This window comes from Ciconia boyciana, chromosome 8 (assembly GCF_034638445.1).
Source record: "Ciconia boyciana chromosome 8, ASM3463844v1, whole genome shotgun sequence".
In the NCBI taxonomy this organism is placed as follows: Eukaryota; Metazoa; Chordata; class Aves; order Ciconiiformes; family Ciconiidae; genus Ciconia; species Ciconia boyciana.
This window is the reverse complement of record NC_132941.1, coordinates 9727719-9742098: the sequence shown is the minus strand read 5'-3', so window position 1 is coordinate 9742098 and position 14380 is coordinate 9727719. Positions and strand designations below refer to the sequence as shown.

The 14380-nt window shown below is 42.2% G+C and overlaps 1 protein-coding gene across 2 annotated transcripts in view; it reads left to right on the top strand.

Annotated features, from left to right (window-relative positions):
• The window catches only part of MTHFS (methenyltetrahydrofolate synthetase), a 40379-nt gene continuing 25999 nt past the window's right edge, over positions 1-14380 (top strand). The window contains exons 1-2 of one of the 2 annotated variants that reach the window (XM_072870056.1): positions 1-341; positions 3829-4093. In XM_072870056.1, coding sequence (XP_072726157.1) covers positions 198-341; positions 3829-4093 — 409 coding nt within the window. In that variant the 5' untranslated portion in view covers positions 1-197. The remainder of the gene's footprint in view (positions 342-3828; positions 4094-14380) is intronic. The other variant, XM_072870057.1, reaches the window with a different exon arrangement.

The following is a 14380-nucleotide window of genomic DNA, read 5'->3' as shown; positions in this document are numbered from 1 at the left end:
CACAGGCAGCGGTGGCCGGAGCCGAGTGGAGATGGCGGCCACCCAGGCCTCACGGCAGCGACCCTGCGCAGGGCCAGCAGCCAGCCGGCGAGCGGGGCCTGGCGGCGGGCACGCCCGGAGCCCTGCCCGGCAGCGCCGCCACGGCCCGCGGGGGCTGCGAGGGCGAGGCCGGCGCCGCGGCCCGGCTCACTCGGCGCATGGAGGCGCCGGGGGCGGGCGGCGAGATGGCGGCGGCGGCGCTGCGGGCCGCTAAGCGGGCGCTGCGAGGGGAGCTGCGGCAGCGGCTGCGGGCGCTGGGCGCGGCGGAGAAGCAGCGCCAGTCCCGCCTGCTGGGTCGCAAGGTGAGTGCGGGCCGCGGCCCTCTCCCAGCACGGCGGCTTCCAGGAAGAGCGGGCTCCGGGGCGGAGGGAGGGCCGAGGAGCCGGGCCCGGGCCCGGCCCTGCGCGGGGAAGCCCGCTGGGGACTTTCCAGGCCCCGCTGGGGACCGAAGCGGTGACTCAGGGGACCCGCCGGCTCCTCGGCCGCTGCCCCGGCCTTTCCGGGGCTGTGCGTCGAGCGGGGCGGGGGTGAGCCCCGCCTCGGCCCCTGCCTTCCCCCCTCATCACTCCTGATTAATGTCGGCGACCGGAGCTGGTGGCTTTGGTGTGTGCAGTGACTGAAATGAGCAGTGACAGCCCTCGTCAAGTTAAAGCATGGGGTGTTTGTGAACTGGAGGCAAACTGTCGTAAACCCCAAAGCGTCGGGGTTTCTCATGGGTTCATGGTGGGTGTTTGTCTCCAATGTTTCACATCGGGCTCGCTTTATGGTCAGCTCCTAGCAATACATGTGAAAATTTAGCAACTGTCTGGATTTGGCCTCATGTTTAACTGGCTGTCGTCTCACTTCTGTATCTTTCAGTGGTATTTCTACCAAGCAATTTTATTTCTAATATAGTTTTTATACTGTAAAATATGCCAAGCAGGGTTTACCTAACTGGTATCCTAGCACAGTATGATATCGGTGTGTACTTTTGAAATGTCCTGTTTGCGTTTGAATTGCAAAGTTTTTATATAGATGTATTTTATCATTTTAATAAACACAATAAAATTTTATTTCGCAGTCACTGCATGTAATAGAGCACAGTCCTTTTTTTTGCAGCATCAGTGGGTACTTCTAGATGATCTACGTTTATATTGTTATTTTCCTGCCAGAGACTCTCAAATCATTTTATAGACTTCACTTATTACTAATGTGTAGCTACTTCATGAGTGGTATGTGGCAGCACAGAAAGTTTAGGTCATAGCAAGTTTAACTGGAACTCATGTAAGCTTTTTTCATTGGGAATGCTTTTTTAGAAAAAAAGTATGTAATGTCCTACTATCATGATAATGCATTTTAGTAATCGCACATCCTAGACTTAAATCTCTCCATTTTTAGAAAATACCCTCTTCAAAAATGCAGAGTCCTCTGCCAACTTTTTAAGCACCTAGCCCATGTAGTACCAAATTTTTAGGAGTCCTCAGCCTTTGTCTAACTGCAGCTGATAAACTCAGCAACAGAGCACTCATTTCTGCTAGTGAGAGCACACTAAAAGATACAGCTTTTGTTTTGCTTAAAAGAAGACATTGGGAAATATGACATATAAGTTGGTGTTATCTTGCCATGTTAATAATCTGACACAAATTGAAAATCCTGAGCTTGCTTGAGACAGAGTGGCATTGCGCAAGTGGCAGAAAGCAGAGTCAGCTTCCTTACAGCAGAGTAATACAACAGACATGAAGAAGTTTTTTAAAATGCTGAGAAAATATTTGGAACAATATGAGGCTGAAAATGTAGCTTTATAACATATACCAGTGCTTGCAGCTAATAAAGTGAGTAGGTTATTTTATAACACCTGAACAATATTTTTAGTCGTAAAATCTCATCTCAAAAGGATATTTAAATTCAAAGCGAAATTGCTTCACAGGCTGAGTTAGCCAATAGTATTTAATTAGCTTCTGGATAATTATTCTTTTTTAATATTTATGTTCATGATTAAAGTCATGCTGTTTGCATGCTCTGATTCTGCAAAAATACCCATCAGCTGGTGAACAAAGGGCAGATAATATTTGTTAAGTGTGGAAATTTTTTCACCCTTCTCAGAAACTGCTCCGAGTCATAGCACCTTCATCTTCACAGTTCTGAAAACATCCGAAATTGTGTCTTCCTGCTAGCATGTGGTTTTACATCTTCAACCTCATTTTTTTCTATACAGCATAATCAATGTGTTATTAGACATGTTGGAACAGATTGGACCTGTGTGGTGCCCACAACACACAGCACCGCTTTGAAAGAGGAGAGTTTTTGTCTCGGTTTCTGTCTTCTCCAAACCCAGGAGAAGATTCGGCTCTGGAGGCCCTCAACAACATGAATCACCGGCATTGTCTGGAGTCTGCAATTTGACTAAATAGTCCGTTCTTTCAAACAAAAGCTACCATAGAAATTCTGTTGTTTAAGAGCTTAATCACTTAGTTGGAAAAATCCATGTGTAAGGTTAGGCAAATTACAAAAGGAAGTGAAATGTGGTTTTGAATTGTTAAGACATCTCTATGGCCAAGAAACACATTACCATAATTTGGTCCGGAGTGTTTCTTTTTTTTTTTTGCCTTACAAAATTATATCCATCTCCTGAATATTTCAACTAGGCTTTTAACTGCTGTGCTGGAAAGAAAAAGAAAAAAGGAGTGAGAACCATATCTCGACTCGGATAGGGGCATTTATCTCTCAAAACAGGGCCAGGGCAAAGGCTAAAGCTCAGAAGAGCAAGTTACCCTGCAGTTATGCAAACACAGAGCAGAGGATTTGGTGCTCTCTGTTCCGTAGATAAGCACAGTTTCTCAATTGTCTGGTATTTTTGACAGATTTTTGCAAGTGTGTAGAATAAGAATAAATCATATTTAAATGAGAAGGGACACATTTGTCCAGATGTAAGTAACAAAATATGTACGGTACTAGAAAATGAGAAGACAAGCTTTTAAAAACCTCCTCTCAAATTTTAATGTGGAAGTCAATCTGGAATGGGGCAGAGACATAGTGAGGTATGAATCTGCTAACACTTTTTCACCATACAAGCTTTTTTTATTTTCCTTCCTATATTCAGTCTTTCTTAGGCCCAGCACAGAGAACCTCATGAAAATCAAAAAATGGCAAGGCCATCTTTCCTTCAAGCTCTGAAAAATGTGCAGTAATAAGATCACCTATTAGAAGGAGGTGATGTTTGAAGTCATATATCTAAACTTGCTGTAGGGAAGGCGTTTCAGGTTAAAAAAAAAAAAGAGGGACCTGGTCTTGGAAGACTTTGTGCTCTGCAGTCATCTGCTTGGATGCTAATTTTCTTTTGAGTTATTATCATTGATGTGCTTCTCATTCTACCTAGGCCCCGATGAGAGATGCAGCATGTAAAAAGGATGGAAGAAAAGGAATACAAAAACCTCATGTCTTGCATAAGCTGGCAGTTCTGACTTGCAGTATCTTTCTCCAGTGATGTTGGTCATTTGAGGATGCCTGCACTATATGGCACAAATATTTAAAGGATCAGGAGATTGTCTCCCAAATTGTTTTTTGCTGGCCCAAACCCATGTTACAATGTTTTGTTCACTGGGTGCAAAAATGTGCCTATTTTGATTTCGCTGATGATAGACATGTTGGAGTGGGAAACAAAGTCGGTTTATTCTCTTTTTGATGTGTGGTAGTTTGTATCTCTACCCTTTTCAGTGGATATTTTGCTCCAGTGGTGTGTTTAATTAAAGTAAAGTAAGTCAATCTTCTCGTAAACCTTTCATCAACTGATTACATCAATTTCTCATGTAGGTGATTGGCCATCCCAAGTACCAAGAATCCAAAAGAATTGCAATTTTTTTGAGCATGCCAGATGAAATCCAGACAGAAGAAATCATTAAGGACATTTTTAAGCAAGGCAAAGAATGTTTCATCCCACGTTACAAGCCTCACAGCAATCACATGGACATGCTGAAGTTATCATCAGCTGAAGACATTTCTTCACTTACTTTGACATCCTGGAATATTCTTCAGCCTAGTGATGATGACAGTGTCAGAGAGGAAGCTCTTGCTGGTGGTGAGTATTTTCTTCCTACATTGTAGAGTTGTTGAGCAGGAGTAGCCTTGAGGCCAGTAGGAAATAATCTGATAGCAAGAGTGAAATGAAATGTTACACTTTGGTTTTATATGTTGTAGAGGTGCTTAAGTCAATGTAAACAGATGCTGCTTTCTCTTGCCTGTTTTTCTCTGCCCTGTGCCACCCTGTGATATACCAGCAGGGCAGGAACAAGACTGCAGGGTTGATCCAGCTGAAGGAAACTCAGCCCTCCAGATAAATCAGCTTCTTGGTCCTGTTCGTGGACATCCTTAATGCAGTCTTGGCAAGCATAACAGAGTCTCATGAAGGAGACGGGCTTGCCAGGAGTGGCTTGGGCTACCATTGAAAGTCATGGGGTATTCACAGTTTTAGGATGCACTTAGAAAACTTTAGTTTCCACTACCTGAAAGGTAGGGAACTTTTCAGGTGATGCCTGTAGGCTGACATGAGAATTTTCTGAAATCTTTGATCCTGCAAATTGTATTGCATGGATGAATCACAGTGCTGATATGGAGCCTGCCCATGCAGAACAGCTCTCTGGACTGAGACCTTAGACTGAAAATAAAAGGACTTTCTTGTAGGCTTGGATGAATATTGCAAAGTCTTTTCCATCACTATTCCATCACATTTTTATTTTGATCTTACAATGCCATCTCAGACACTGGATTCTTCATAGCATTGAAAAAGTTAAAAGTTCATTTAGATCTAGCTAGTGGCATGTGTGTTTTGGTCCCAAAATAACCTCTCTCTTTCTTCACCTAAAACTCCTCAACTTGTGCAAACTTGCAAACAAACTTACTTTTTCTGTGTCTGCATTCATTATTTGCATTGTTTTTGTAAACACATGAATATCGTCCTGAAACATCTGCAGAAATGTTTAATGTTACTAATGGAAAACTCATGTTGAACTCATGCTTGAAACCCCAGACTGGGAAAATTTTCTCTAGGTGGAAATTCACCATGCAGCCAGCTTCCACACCTCACAGACTTACCGGCTTTTTAATGCTCAGCAAAGGAACGTAACATTTATGTGACTCTGTTTGGTTGAACTTGGGTTTGTATTTGCTTTGGGATGCCAATGTACTTCCCAGAACACTTCACTGTGTTTGTTTCTCTCTTATTTTCAATCTCTCCCTCTTTCCTAATTCAGAATCCTTTCTGTGTCCACATTTTAGCTAGCAAGAGATTTCATTGCTTCATACAACCATCTTCTTTACATTTAATATTTAGCACTGTTACTTGTTTTCCTAATTTTCATCAAAAATTTGTGTGTATCGGTGGGATTTAGGAGCTTTTGAAGTTAACCCTTAAAATTCCCAGGGTTCTGTTGACTGAGCTTAGTTCAGGGACTTGGGACAAGCTTTTGTACTACTGATGAGCTGCTGTTAATTGAATTTAGCAAGTCTGCTGCAGAGAGCACAGAGTAAACACACAACAATTTTAGGTCTGATGGAATTAAGGACTACCTGGTGTAGGGTGCATTGGCATGTACTGGTTGGGGATGGCCCAGGTGCCAGGTGGTGAAGATGGGGGAAGGCAGGAGCAACCTTTGGTACCTGGCTAGTTCTGGAGCTGCTCTTTCATTCTCTGCACCAGGGTATGGTTATGGGCAGGGAGCAGTGCCAAGAGAGCTACTGCAGTCTACAGAGAGGTGCCAAGAGAGCTTCAACCGGCTGTTGTAACAACTGGTGTATGTCCATGTCAGACTTCTCCAGCCTGAAGCTCGATTTCAGTCTGTTTGTACTCAGGAATAATTTGGTTTGGATTGGAAGTCAGACCTTACTCCTTCATCCTTGGGCAGTTTTTGTAGATTAGAGAGTAAGTTTAGGGTTTTTTCACTGTTGCATAATCAGACTCCTCCCCTCTGTTCCCCCCCAGTTTGTCCCCACAGAAACACATGCTGCACCTCAGTGTGTCTTTAAATTCTTTTTGCTATATTTTTTGGTGTCAGTTGTTATATTTTTTGAACTTTGGTACATTTGCAGGAATGCAAATTGCCTTGCTACTACATCCATCCTCCAGTGTTGCAATTATGCATGGATGAAACATTTATCTCTGTGATGTTATCAAATACTGTGGTGATCTGAGGCATTTACATTGTTATAAGGAGATAACATGGTGTTATATTAGTAATGTTCCCATTGCTGGCGTAAGTTGCTATGTAATTTCCAAGAAATACCCTGCAGGTACATAAATAAGTCATGTCACTTCTGAGTGTATTCATTTTGCATGACAAAAAGCTTAAATTCACACTGTCCTTAAAACTTCAGGCATGGTTATTGTGAAGAATAGATCAAATATAAGACTAGGTATAATTTTTGCATAGAGTTTCCCAGTCTTTGGTAGTACTCACAAGCTATGTTGAATAGATATGAACCCCTCCTTTTGGAGATGGTCCTTTTTCTGTTGGATCAGAGTTTACCCATTTTCATCTTGGCAGTACACCACATTACACGTTGTTGGCATAAACAAAGATCACTGCAGCTTTGGTAGTAGAAAGTCTGTCATCTTCTGTACCGTGCGTGGGTGACAGTAATTGTTGTATGAAAAGTTGATTTCTTTAGGCTAAATGAACACAGTAACAGAAAGAACAAAGGTGGAAGAAGTTCAGATACTTTGTTTGGAGTAGGGGTGTATGTAGGTGCATGACTTGGTTCATTTCCAGCTATACCTGCTGAAAGATTTAGACAACTTTTGGAGCAAGCCAGTGGTACATTTTCTTAATAGGTACCAATTCCCATTTGTATCCTTGCCCATCAGAAGTATAAAGGTGCACCGGTATTGGGTTTTGCCCAAGGTAATACTTCTGGTGAAAGTTCAGGCTGGTTGCAGTAATTGTTTACAGGAATGTAGATACCTTGCACAACTTTGGAAGGAGTAAATCAGATAAAACCATGCTCCCTGTTTGCTTTTTATCACGACTCCTACAGAAATTTAAAGGACACTTCCCCAGCAGCTCTAATTTCAATGTGGTTTAGGGAGGCGGTGTGATTCAGCGGGCTGGACATGGGTTTCCTCATTTGTAATGTTATTTATTATTACTTAAACCTGCTCTGAGAACTATGGGTTAAAAGCTAAGTTATTCCTACGAAAAAGAGATTATTCTTACTGGGACTCAGAAAAATTGACTGGGTTGAGTATCTCCAATATGGCAAAATTCTTGGAGGTGGCTTCTTTGAAGGGAGGCAGGTGGCCAGATTTAGACTGAGGGATCTCAGCTGGAAGTCTTGGACCTGAGCAAGTATTATGCTTAAATGTTCATAACTGAACTGAACTACTGACTAGTAGTTAAAGGTGTACTATAAATTATAGACAACTTTTAAAACATTCACCTGGGTGATGGGGAGAGGGGTTTTGGCTTAGATTTTTTCTTTGGCCAAAAAATAAATGAGAGATACTAGAAATTGTGGCTCTGAATCTGCTTACTGTAATGGGTTGTGTGGTGCTCTGCTACGAAATGCAAGGAACGGGATTATGTGTACAAACTTAATTCAGCCTCTTTATCTGTGTAAATTCTGCCCTGGTCTTTAAGTACATTATTGCATAGTCCTTGCCCGTCGGATCTGAGTTCATTCAAAGATGAACCCAGATGCAATGGTCTGGGCTCTTTCAAAGATGCAAAAGGTGAACACTGCTTGCTGTTAATGAATGCTGCTAACGAGTATGCGCTCAGTCATTTGTTTTCTCCCTGTTGTTCAAGTTAGAGCTGCAGGCCTTTTTTACTCTGCATTATGCAAACCTTGGTGTGGAGGCAGAGGTCTTCTCTTCTCTATGGGCTCTTCATCACTACAGTGTTCAATGACTTAAAGATACTAACTGGTATTTGCTGGTGGAGGAGCAGCAGAGGCTTGGGATCCTGGTTCCAGCCTGGGCTGTGCAGAGGAGCTGCCTCCGATGAACACAGACTCTTTTGCTTGCTTTTCCAAACATGACGGCATCTTCTCTGTTCCCTCCAAAATGATCATTTCCCAGGCTTGTCTCATCCTTGGGCTAGACCCCCTTTCCAAGCTTTAATTTCTCTGCCAGCATAATGCCCCTCTCCATCCTTCTGCTCTTTGCCCAACCTATCTGAATCTCCCTCTGCAAGTGTCCTTCTCTGTCCCTTCTGGCCAGATTCCCCACTTCCTCCTGCTCTCAGTCCTAGCCTGTCATTTCTGGGGCAGCTGGGCCAACGTAAATAGCTTGCCCCTGCCAAAAGGGAAGAGATCACATGCTTTGTCTTCTTTCACTTGTGCGCTTCCAGACAAGATTCCCCGTCCCAATTTACTCCTTTCTTTCCCCAGTGTGCTGGCTTCTTTGTCTTTTTCATTGGCTTAGAAAAACTCTATTTCTGTTAAAAAGTACTTTTTGTACTAAACAGTACAAAAGACATAGTTTTGTGATTGTTTCTTTTGGGCAGTGCCTGATTAAATAAGCTGCTGCCCTCTCTCCTCCTCTTTGTCCCCACCCCTCCTCTCCTGTGCCAGCACAGATGCCCCCGCGGCCACATTGGGAGTTATACGGGAAAACCAGTCTTGGTTAGAAGTAACCCAGCACCAATGAAAGGCTCTTCTTCTCTCAGACAGGGCCACCACACAGATTTGGACTGATGCAACTGAAGGGCTGGTAGGAAGCTGGTGATGAGGGATTGCGTAAATGGGTGGCATGCCAAAAAAAATCTTAGTGAAACTTCAGTCCTCATTTCCTTCCATGTTTCAGTTCCTAGTCTTGCTCCAGTCACCGGGACTAGGAGCAGCCACTGAAATGAAAGTCCTTCAGAGTCCTTACAGTTGGGAGTGGGGCCGGCAGTAGGAGCTGAGCCTGCAGCTCCGTGTGCGCCAACGTTGCAGCAATACCAGCTTAAGGAGTTTTCCCTCGTGTTTTCAGCATATTCCTGCCCCTCCATAGTAAACTGGATCAGCAGGCTGCTCTGGATGAAGGGTATTTTCCTCCTTTCCTCCACCCTGTTTTGGCTGGGATTTTTTTAACCCAGATGAGTGGATTCAGTTTACTGTGCGGCTGTATCAGTACAATGTGTGTGGGGTGAAAATGAGTAGCCAGGATGGAGGGAACGTCCCCTGTAAACTGGCACTGGCTTCTAGAGAGGGTCATGCGGCCACCGATGCCACTGTGACTCCAGCAGCAGTACGGAGAGGGTGGCATCTTCAGAGATGATGTTCGCCCTGACATATCTTCCCTAAGCCTGTACAAACAGCAGGTTTTCAAACATTTACAACATTGTATAAGCCCAGCTCAAATGGATTTGAATGGTGCTAAAGCCACATTGTTGACACAGAGATGAGCAAGATTTCAAGTTCTTGCCTCAAAGCATGGAGCAACAGAGCTTTCCCCATTGTTATTTTTTTGCTAGCTTTGTTCTTAGAAACCAGGGAACCATTTTGCCTGAAATAAAAGAAACATAAAGCCCCTCAGTTTGGCATAAATACCCAGGCTGAAAAATGGCAGCACTTGAAAATATAGCATCTTATATGTAATGGGGAATGCTGAATAATCTGCTACTACTAAATCTACTAAAGCATAATGTATTTTTGCTCCCAGAAATGAATGTATTAAGAACTGGACTTGTATTTTTGTAATTTAGTTTGGAGACTTCTGGCATTTTCAGTACTGGAAACTTTGTTGGCGTACCAATCACAGTGTTTGTGTTGTACCTTCAAGATAATTAGTGAAATGTTAAGTAGATTATCCATGCTTTAAATGACAGTATATTTATTATTAATAATAAGGAAAGATCTGAATTTCAAACAAAGTGAGGAAATACTAACATATGTCTAGCAGCAACTGCTTGCTGCTTCATTTTCACATAACCCTTTGGATGTTGGCTTTTGAGGTTAGGGCAGTTATATCTTTCTGCCCTTAATAACTTCCAGGACACTTTGAGACTTGCTGTTGCATGAATTACAATAGCATACTGGTAGTAGAAACGGACAGGGACAGCTTACCTGCGTGGATTGTATTTGGTTTATGAGGGCTATTTATGCTGGAAGTGTGACCCTCTTGCAAGGAAGATGCTGGCTACCTCTAGGCTACAGTTCCATGCAAACTCAAGGACTTTGAAATTATTCCTGAGCGACCATTAGCCCTATTTTAAACTTTGCCATTGGGATCTGCCCTGCAGAAACATTTTAGTCTGCAGCAGCTCTTTTTCACCTGTCTTTAGACTCCTGCTATTTATTCATACATTCAAAGAGGCTGCATTTGCTGCCAGGACTGATGGCCTTGTGATGCCATCAGTATTCTTAGTTATTCCAAATTTTAGCACAGTTCTTTAGAAGTGTGACTGAAGTGGTGGCAATACAGTCTTAAGAGGAATAGGTTTAACTTAGAGCTGCGAAATAGAATGGGATGTAAAAAAAAGATAATGGGTTGGACCTGCCGCCTCCCCCCCCCCAAAAAAAAAAAGATGCACCAGAAATGGGAGGATTTTGAAATATGAGGCACATTAGAGTTTAGAAATAAAAAACAGTGTGAGGAGAAAATGCTATGTCTGGAAGCACAGGGAAGCATCAGCTCCATTAGATGTTGTATAGCTGTACATGAAGGCACAATGGGACCATACAGAATGATGCTAATCATTCTGAAAAAAGATGTAGTAAATAATGCTATGGGGTAACTATGAATATTTAAATGAGATAGATGCAGATTGGAATGTATCTGGAATAAATGAAATATGGGTACATGAAAAGCAGAGATGTTAAATATTACTGCTAAGGAAAAAAAAAACAAAAAACAAGATTGTAAAGTGATTGAGGGTACTATTAGATTTTCTTTTCCTCTGGGAGACTTGATTAAAACTTACAGTACAATATATGTCAAGGGATAGATTATAATTTAAAATCTTTTTACACCGGTCATAAAAAAGAAAACCTGAGAGCATGGCATGAAACAAAATTGAAAATCGAGGCTTAGCTCTTAATGTAATTTATTTTTTAATGAAATGATTTGAAGTTTGGAATGAACTTCTGCTTGGAGACAATGAGCCATAGTATTTTGATATGCATAAGGAGAACAAATTCAGTGCAAGTGAGACATTAACATTCTGGTGATGAGTCTTCTTGTGGAGAGGGGATGCTTCCCCTCACACAGTGCAGGATCAGAGCACTGGACATACAATCCAGCATCATGTGTTTTACAAGACTCGGGAAATCTCACAACTTGTAGCTATGTAGCAGTAGCTGAAATTTCTTCCCACCTTTGCAGCTGCAGTCCCCAGCTTATCCCCTTACAAACAGGTTCTGTTTTTTCTTTACCTGTGGGCATTCAGAGTGTTCCTCTAAGCATCTAATTTTATTTGTATTAAGCCCTTGGCTCCGCTGCCTTCTGACAGCTGTGAGTTATACTGGTTAGTTAGTTGTAATGTGAAATATTGTGTTCTTTATTATGTTAATATTATATTATGTTCCTATGCTATGTGAAATACTATGTTTCATGTATTCATTTCAAATTTGCTGCTTTCAGTTCAAGTGATACCTCATTCTTTGCTGATGAGAAGTAAATAAGGAGGTTTGATTTACTTTCTTTTTATTATTCATTGTTTAGTTAAACCTGTATTATTTCAATTGTAATATTTTTCTATCAAACTTTGTCTGTTTTCTTATTCTCATATAGAAGCTTTTCTAGATCTATAAAAGTTCCAGCCATTGCTCTTTCAACCTTTGCAATTTCTCTGTTGTTATTTCAGAGAAAAGATGCCTGAGAGAACATTTTATACCCTGGTAAAGAAATACTATGAAATACATGTAATGGCACTGTAGAAGTTAATTTTTTCTGTATATACCATAACACTGCTTTTCAAATCAGCTCACTGGGCAGATCTTTTTAACTGGTTTCCACACAGGTATCCCACAATTACACATCATTACAAAAATACCTGTTCCAATATTAAAGATCCATAAAATAATTTTACATTATTCTGTGTAGCATGTTCCATAACAGGTAGAGCTAGGAAAATATCTGCTTGAAAATAAAATATTTCAGGTGTTGGACCCAGCTGTGATAGCAACTGTTTCCCTCAAGGTTTTTCTGCATCCAGCCTTCCTTCAGTTGAAAGATGTGGGACTCCATCCCCAGCGCTGGAATCGCTTTCCCCTGCAGCTGGTGTCTGCCCTTCCCCTTGATGTCTGCACTGGCTTCCACAACTCTCTGAAACAGCTTAATAACAATCAGCACCCAATTTGCTAGGTGAATACAGACACTTTTAGCTGAGCTGCTCCTGGTGCTTCTGTTCAGAAGCAGGTATGGCATGATTACAAAGTGTCTCTTTCCTTGAAAGGCTTTTGAAAATATGCTCTGAAATGCAAAAGCTGATGTGTTTATGTGGCATCACTTTGTAATGCCCTTTGGTGTCCTTATGTCCTGAATTTCCTTGGTGCGGACTAAACCCTGAACACTCTGTGGTTTAATTTTAATACTGCCTGTGCCAGGCTGTCCTGCAATGAACCTGGAGGGCTGAGCACTCTGGAACACTACAGCCTTTTGCTGTCATAAAGTTCATTAAGGCTTTAAAAGAGTGCTTTTCTTTGTAATCATCTTAAGTGTCACATCCATGTTTGCCTTCTTGCAGAAAACATTCTCCTTGCACTCAGCAAAACAACTAAAAAGATTACTTCTGCTGTAATCAATTAAAGTTTAAAGAGAAGTGAAAGCAACATAGGCAAGGGCTTTAAATTCACTGCAAGTGGCTCTCAAGTGTTTTGTTTCAAAGAGGGCTAATTTTGCTACAGTGAGTGTAAACAGTAGCATTGTCATTTTCTTCATACTGTTTCCTAGAGACAGGAGTCTCTCAAAAGCAAATAAGAGGTTAGGTTCATTTCTGGAGTGTGGCTTGAGTCTGTACAACTCATACAGGGGAAATGCAAACACGCAAGTATCTCTGGCTGCAGTAACTTATCCAAACAGACATTTTTGTCTCCCTTAATTTTCATTTTTGGAAAGGAAGAGCCGGCACCAAACTTGTCTCAGTGCCTTTGTGCACATAATCTGGGCAATCTGGGGAACAGGAGAGGAAGCTTTTTCCTGCTGCCCACCTGTGTAGGGTAATGTGGATTGAAGATGTGGTTTGGTGAGACAGCTGAGCCCTGCTCGCATCTGGCTGGTGCCAGACGGGGCAGTCCTCATGCCTTTTTCTTGCTTCGAGCTGTGTGCTCCCCTTCTCCTCCCAACCCCGGTGCTATCTCCAGTACTCACTGCTGAGCAGATTCAGGTCATGAATCTGGCAGAAAACTACTACTTTTTTTCTTTCTTTTTCCTAGGATTGTTTTTCTGCCAGCTTAGTGGGCTATTAAATCAGGTCAGCACTTTTCCAGCTACAAACGAATTGTCTTCCTGGCACAGTTAATCCCCACTGTCCTTGCCAAGATTCAAAATATACTGTCATTGCCCCTGTATAGTGGGAAATTCCTTGGACCTGGCCGAGAGCCGCTGGCTTTCAGGGAGCCGGAGACTCATGCTGCTGTTTCACAGTGTAAGGATAGCTCTTGGTCTTTATGTTTGGCATCATAACTGGACTTAGTTCCTGCTTGTGCTGGCTTTTGTGCATATGAGATGGGAATCAGCTTTTGGGGTGTCGATGGAGGGCAAATTCCTGTGCAGGAGTGACATGAAGCCCTTTGCCGGCAGGTGTCAGTATTCCATAGATTTACTGTGGAGCATTGGTGTCATTTAGGCTGTTTTCCTAGAATTAAAATCTCATCCAGGCATGGTACTCACACACACAGGAGAACAAGTCCTCCAGCCTAATGTCTCCAAAAGATCAGGGGTTGGAGCGAGGGAGGTGGAGGATTCCAGGGACAGTCGGGTTTTTTAAGCTGTGCAAGCTTAAAAAGATAAAAGAAAATCTTGGAATGGAAGAAGCGGGATTTCTCAGCTGTTGTGATGTTAACAAGTTTGACACTAACAGTGAAGGTGCCATAATTTCCAAACCAGATGACTCTACATGTCCAATAAACCCTGTCTGTAAGCATGCCTAATGTTCCCATCAAGTGGTGCGACTCCTTACAGGAGTCAGGTTTATGCACTGATGAAGAAGTTGATGTCTTAACCATTTATATTTCACAAGCCATTCTGCATATTATACGATAGGCTATCTGCTGAGTGAGTCAAAGGGCGTTGGAAATATTGATAGTGATGTATGATGTACTGAAAAAATCCCCAAATGATTCACGTCTGTCATATTTTGGTTTAAAAATATCCAGACAGCAGCATGCAAAAGAGAACCAAGAGTGAAGAAATTAAGTAGTGCACATGCACATGTATCAAGTGGAAGTA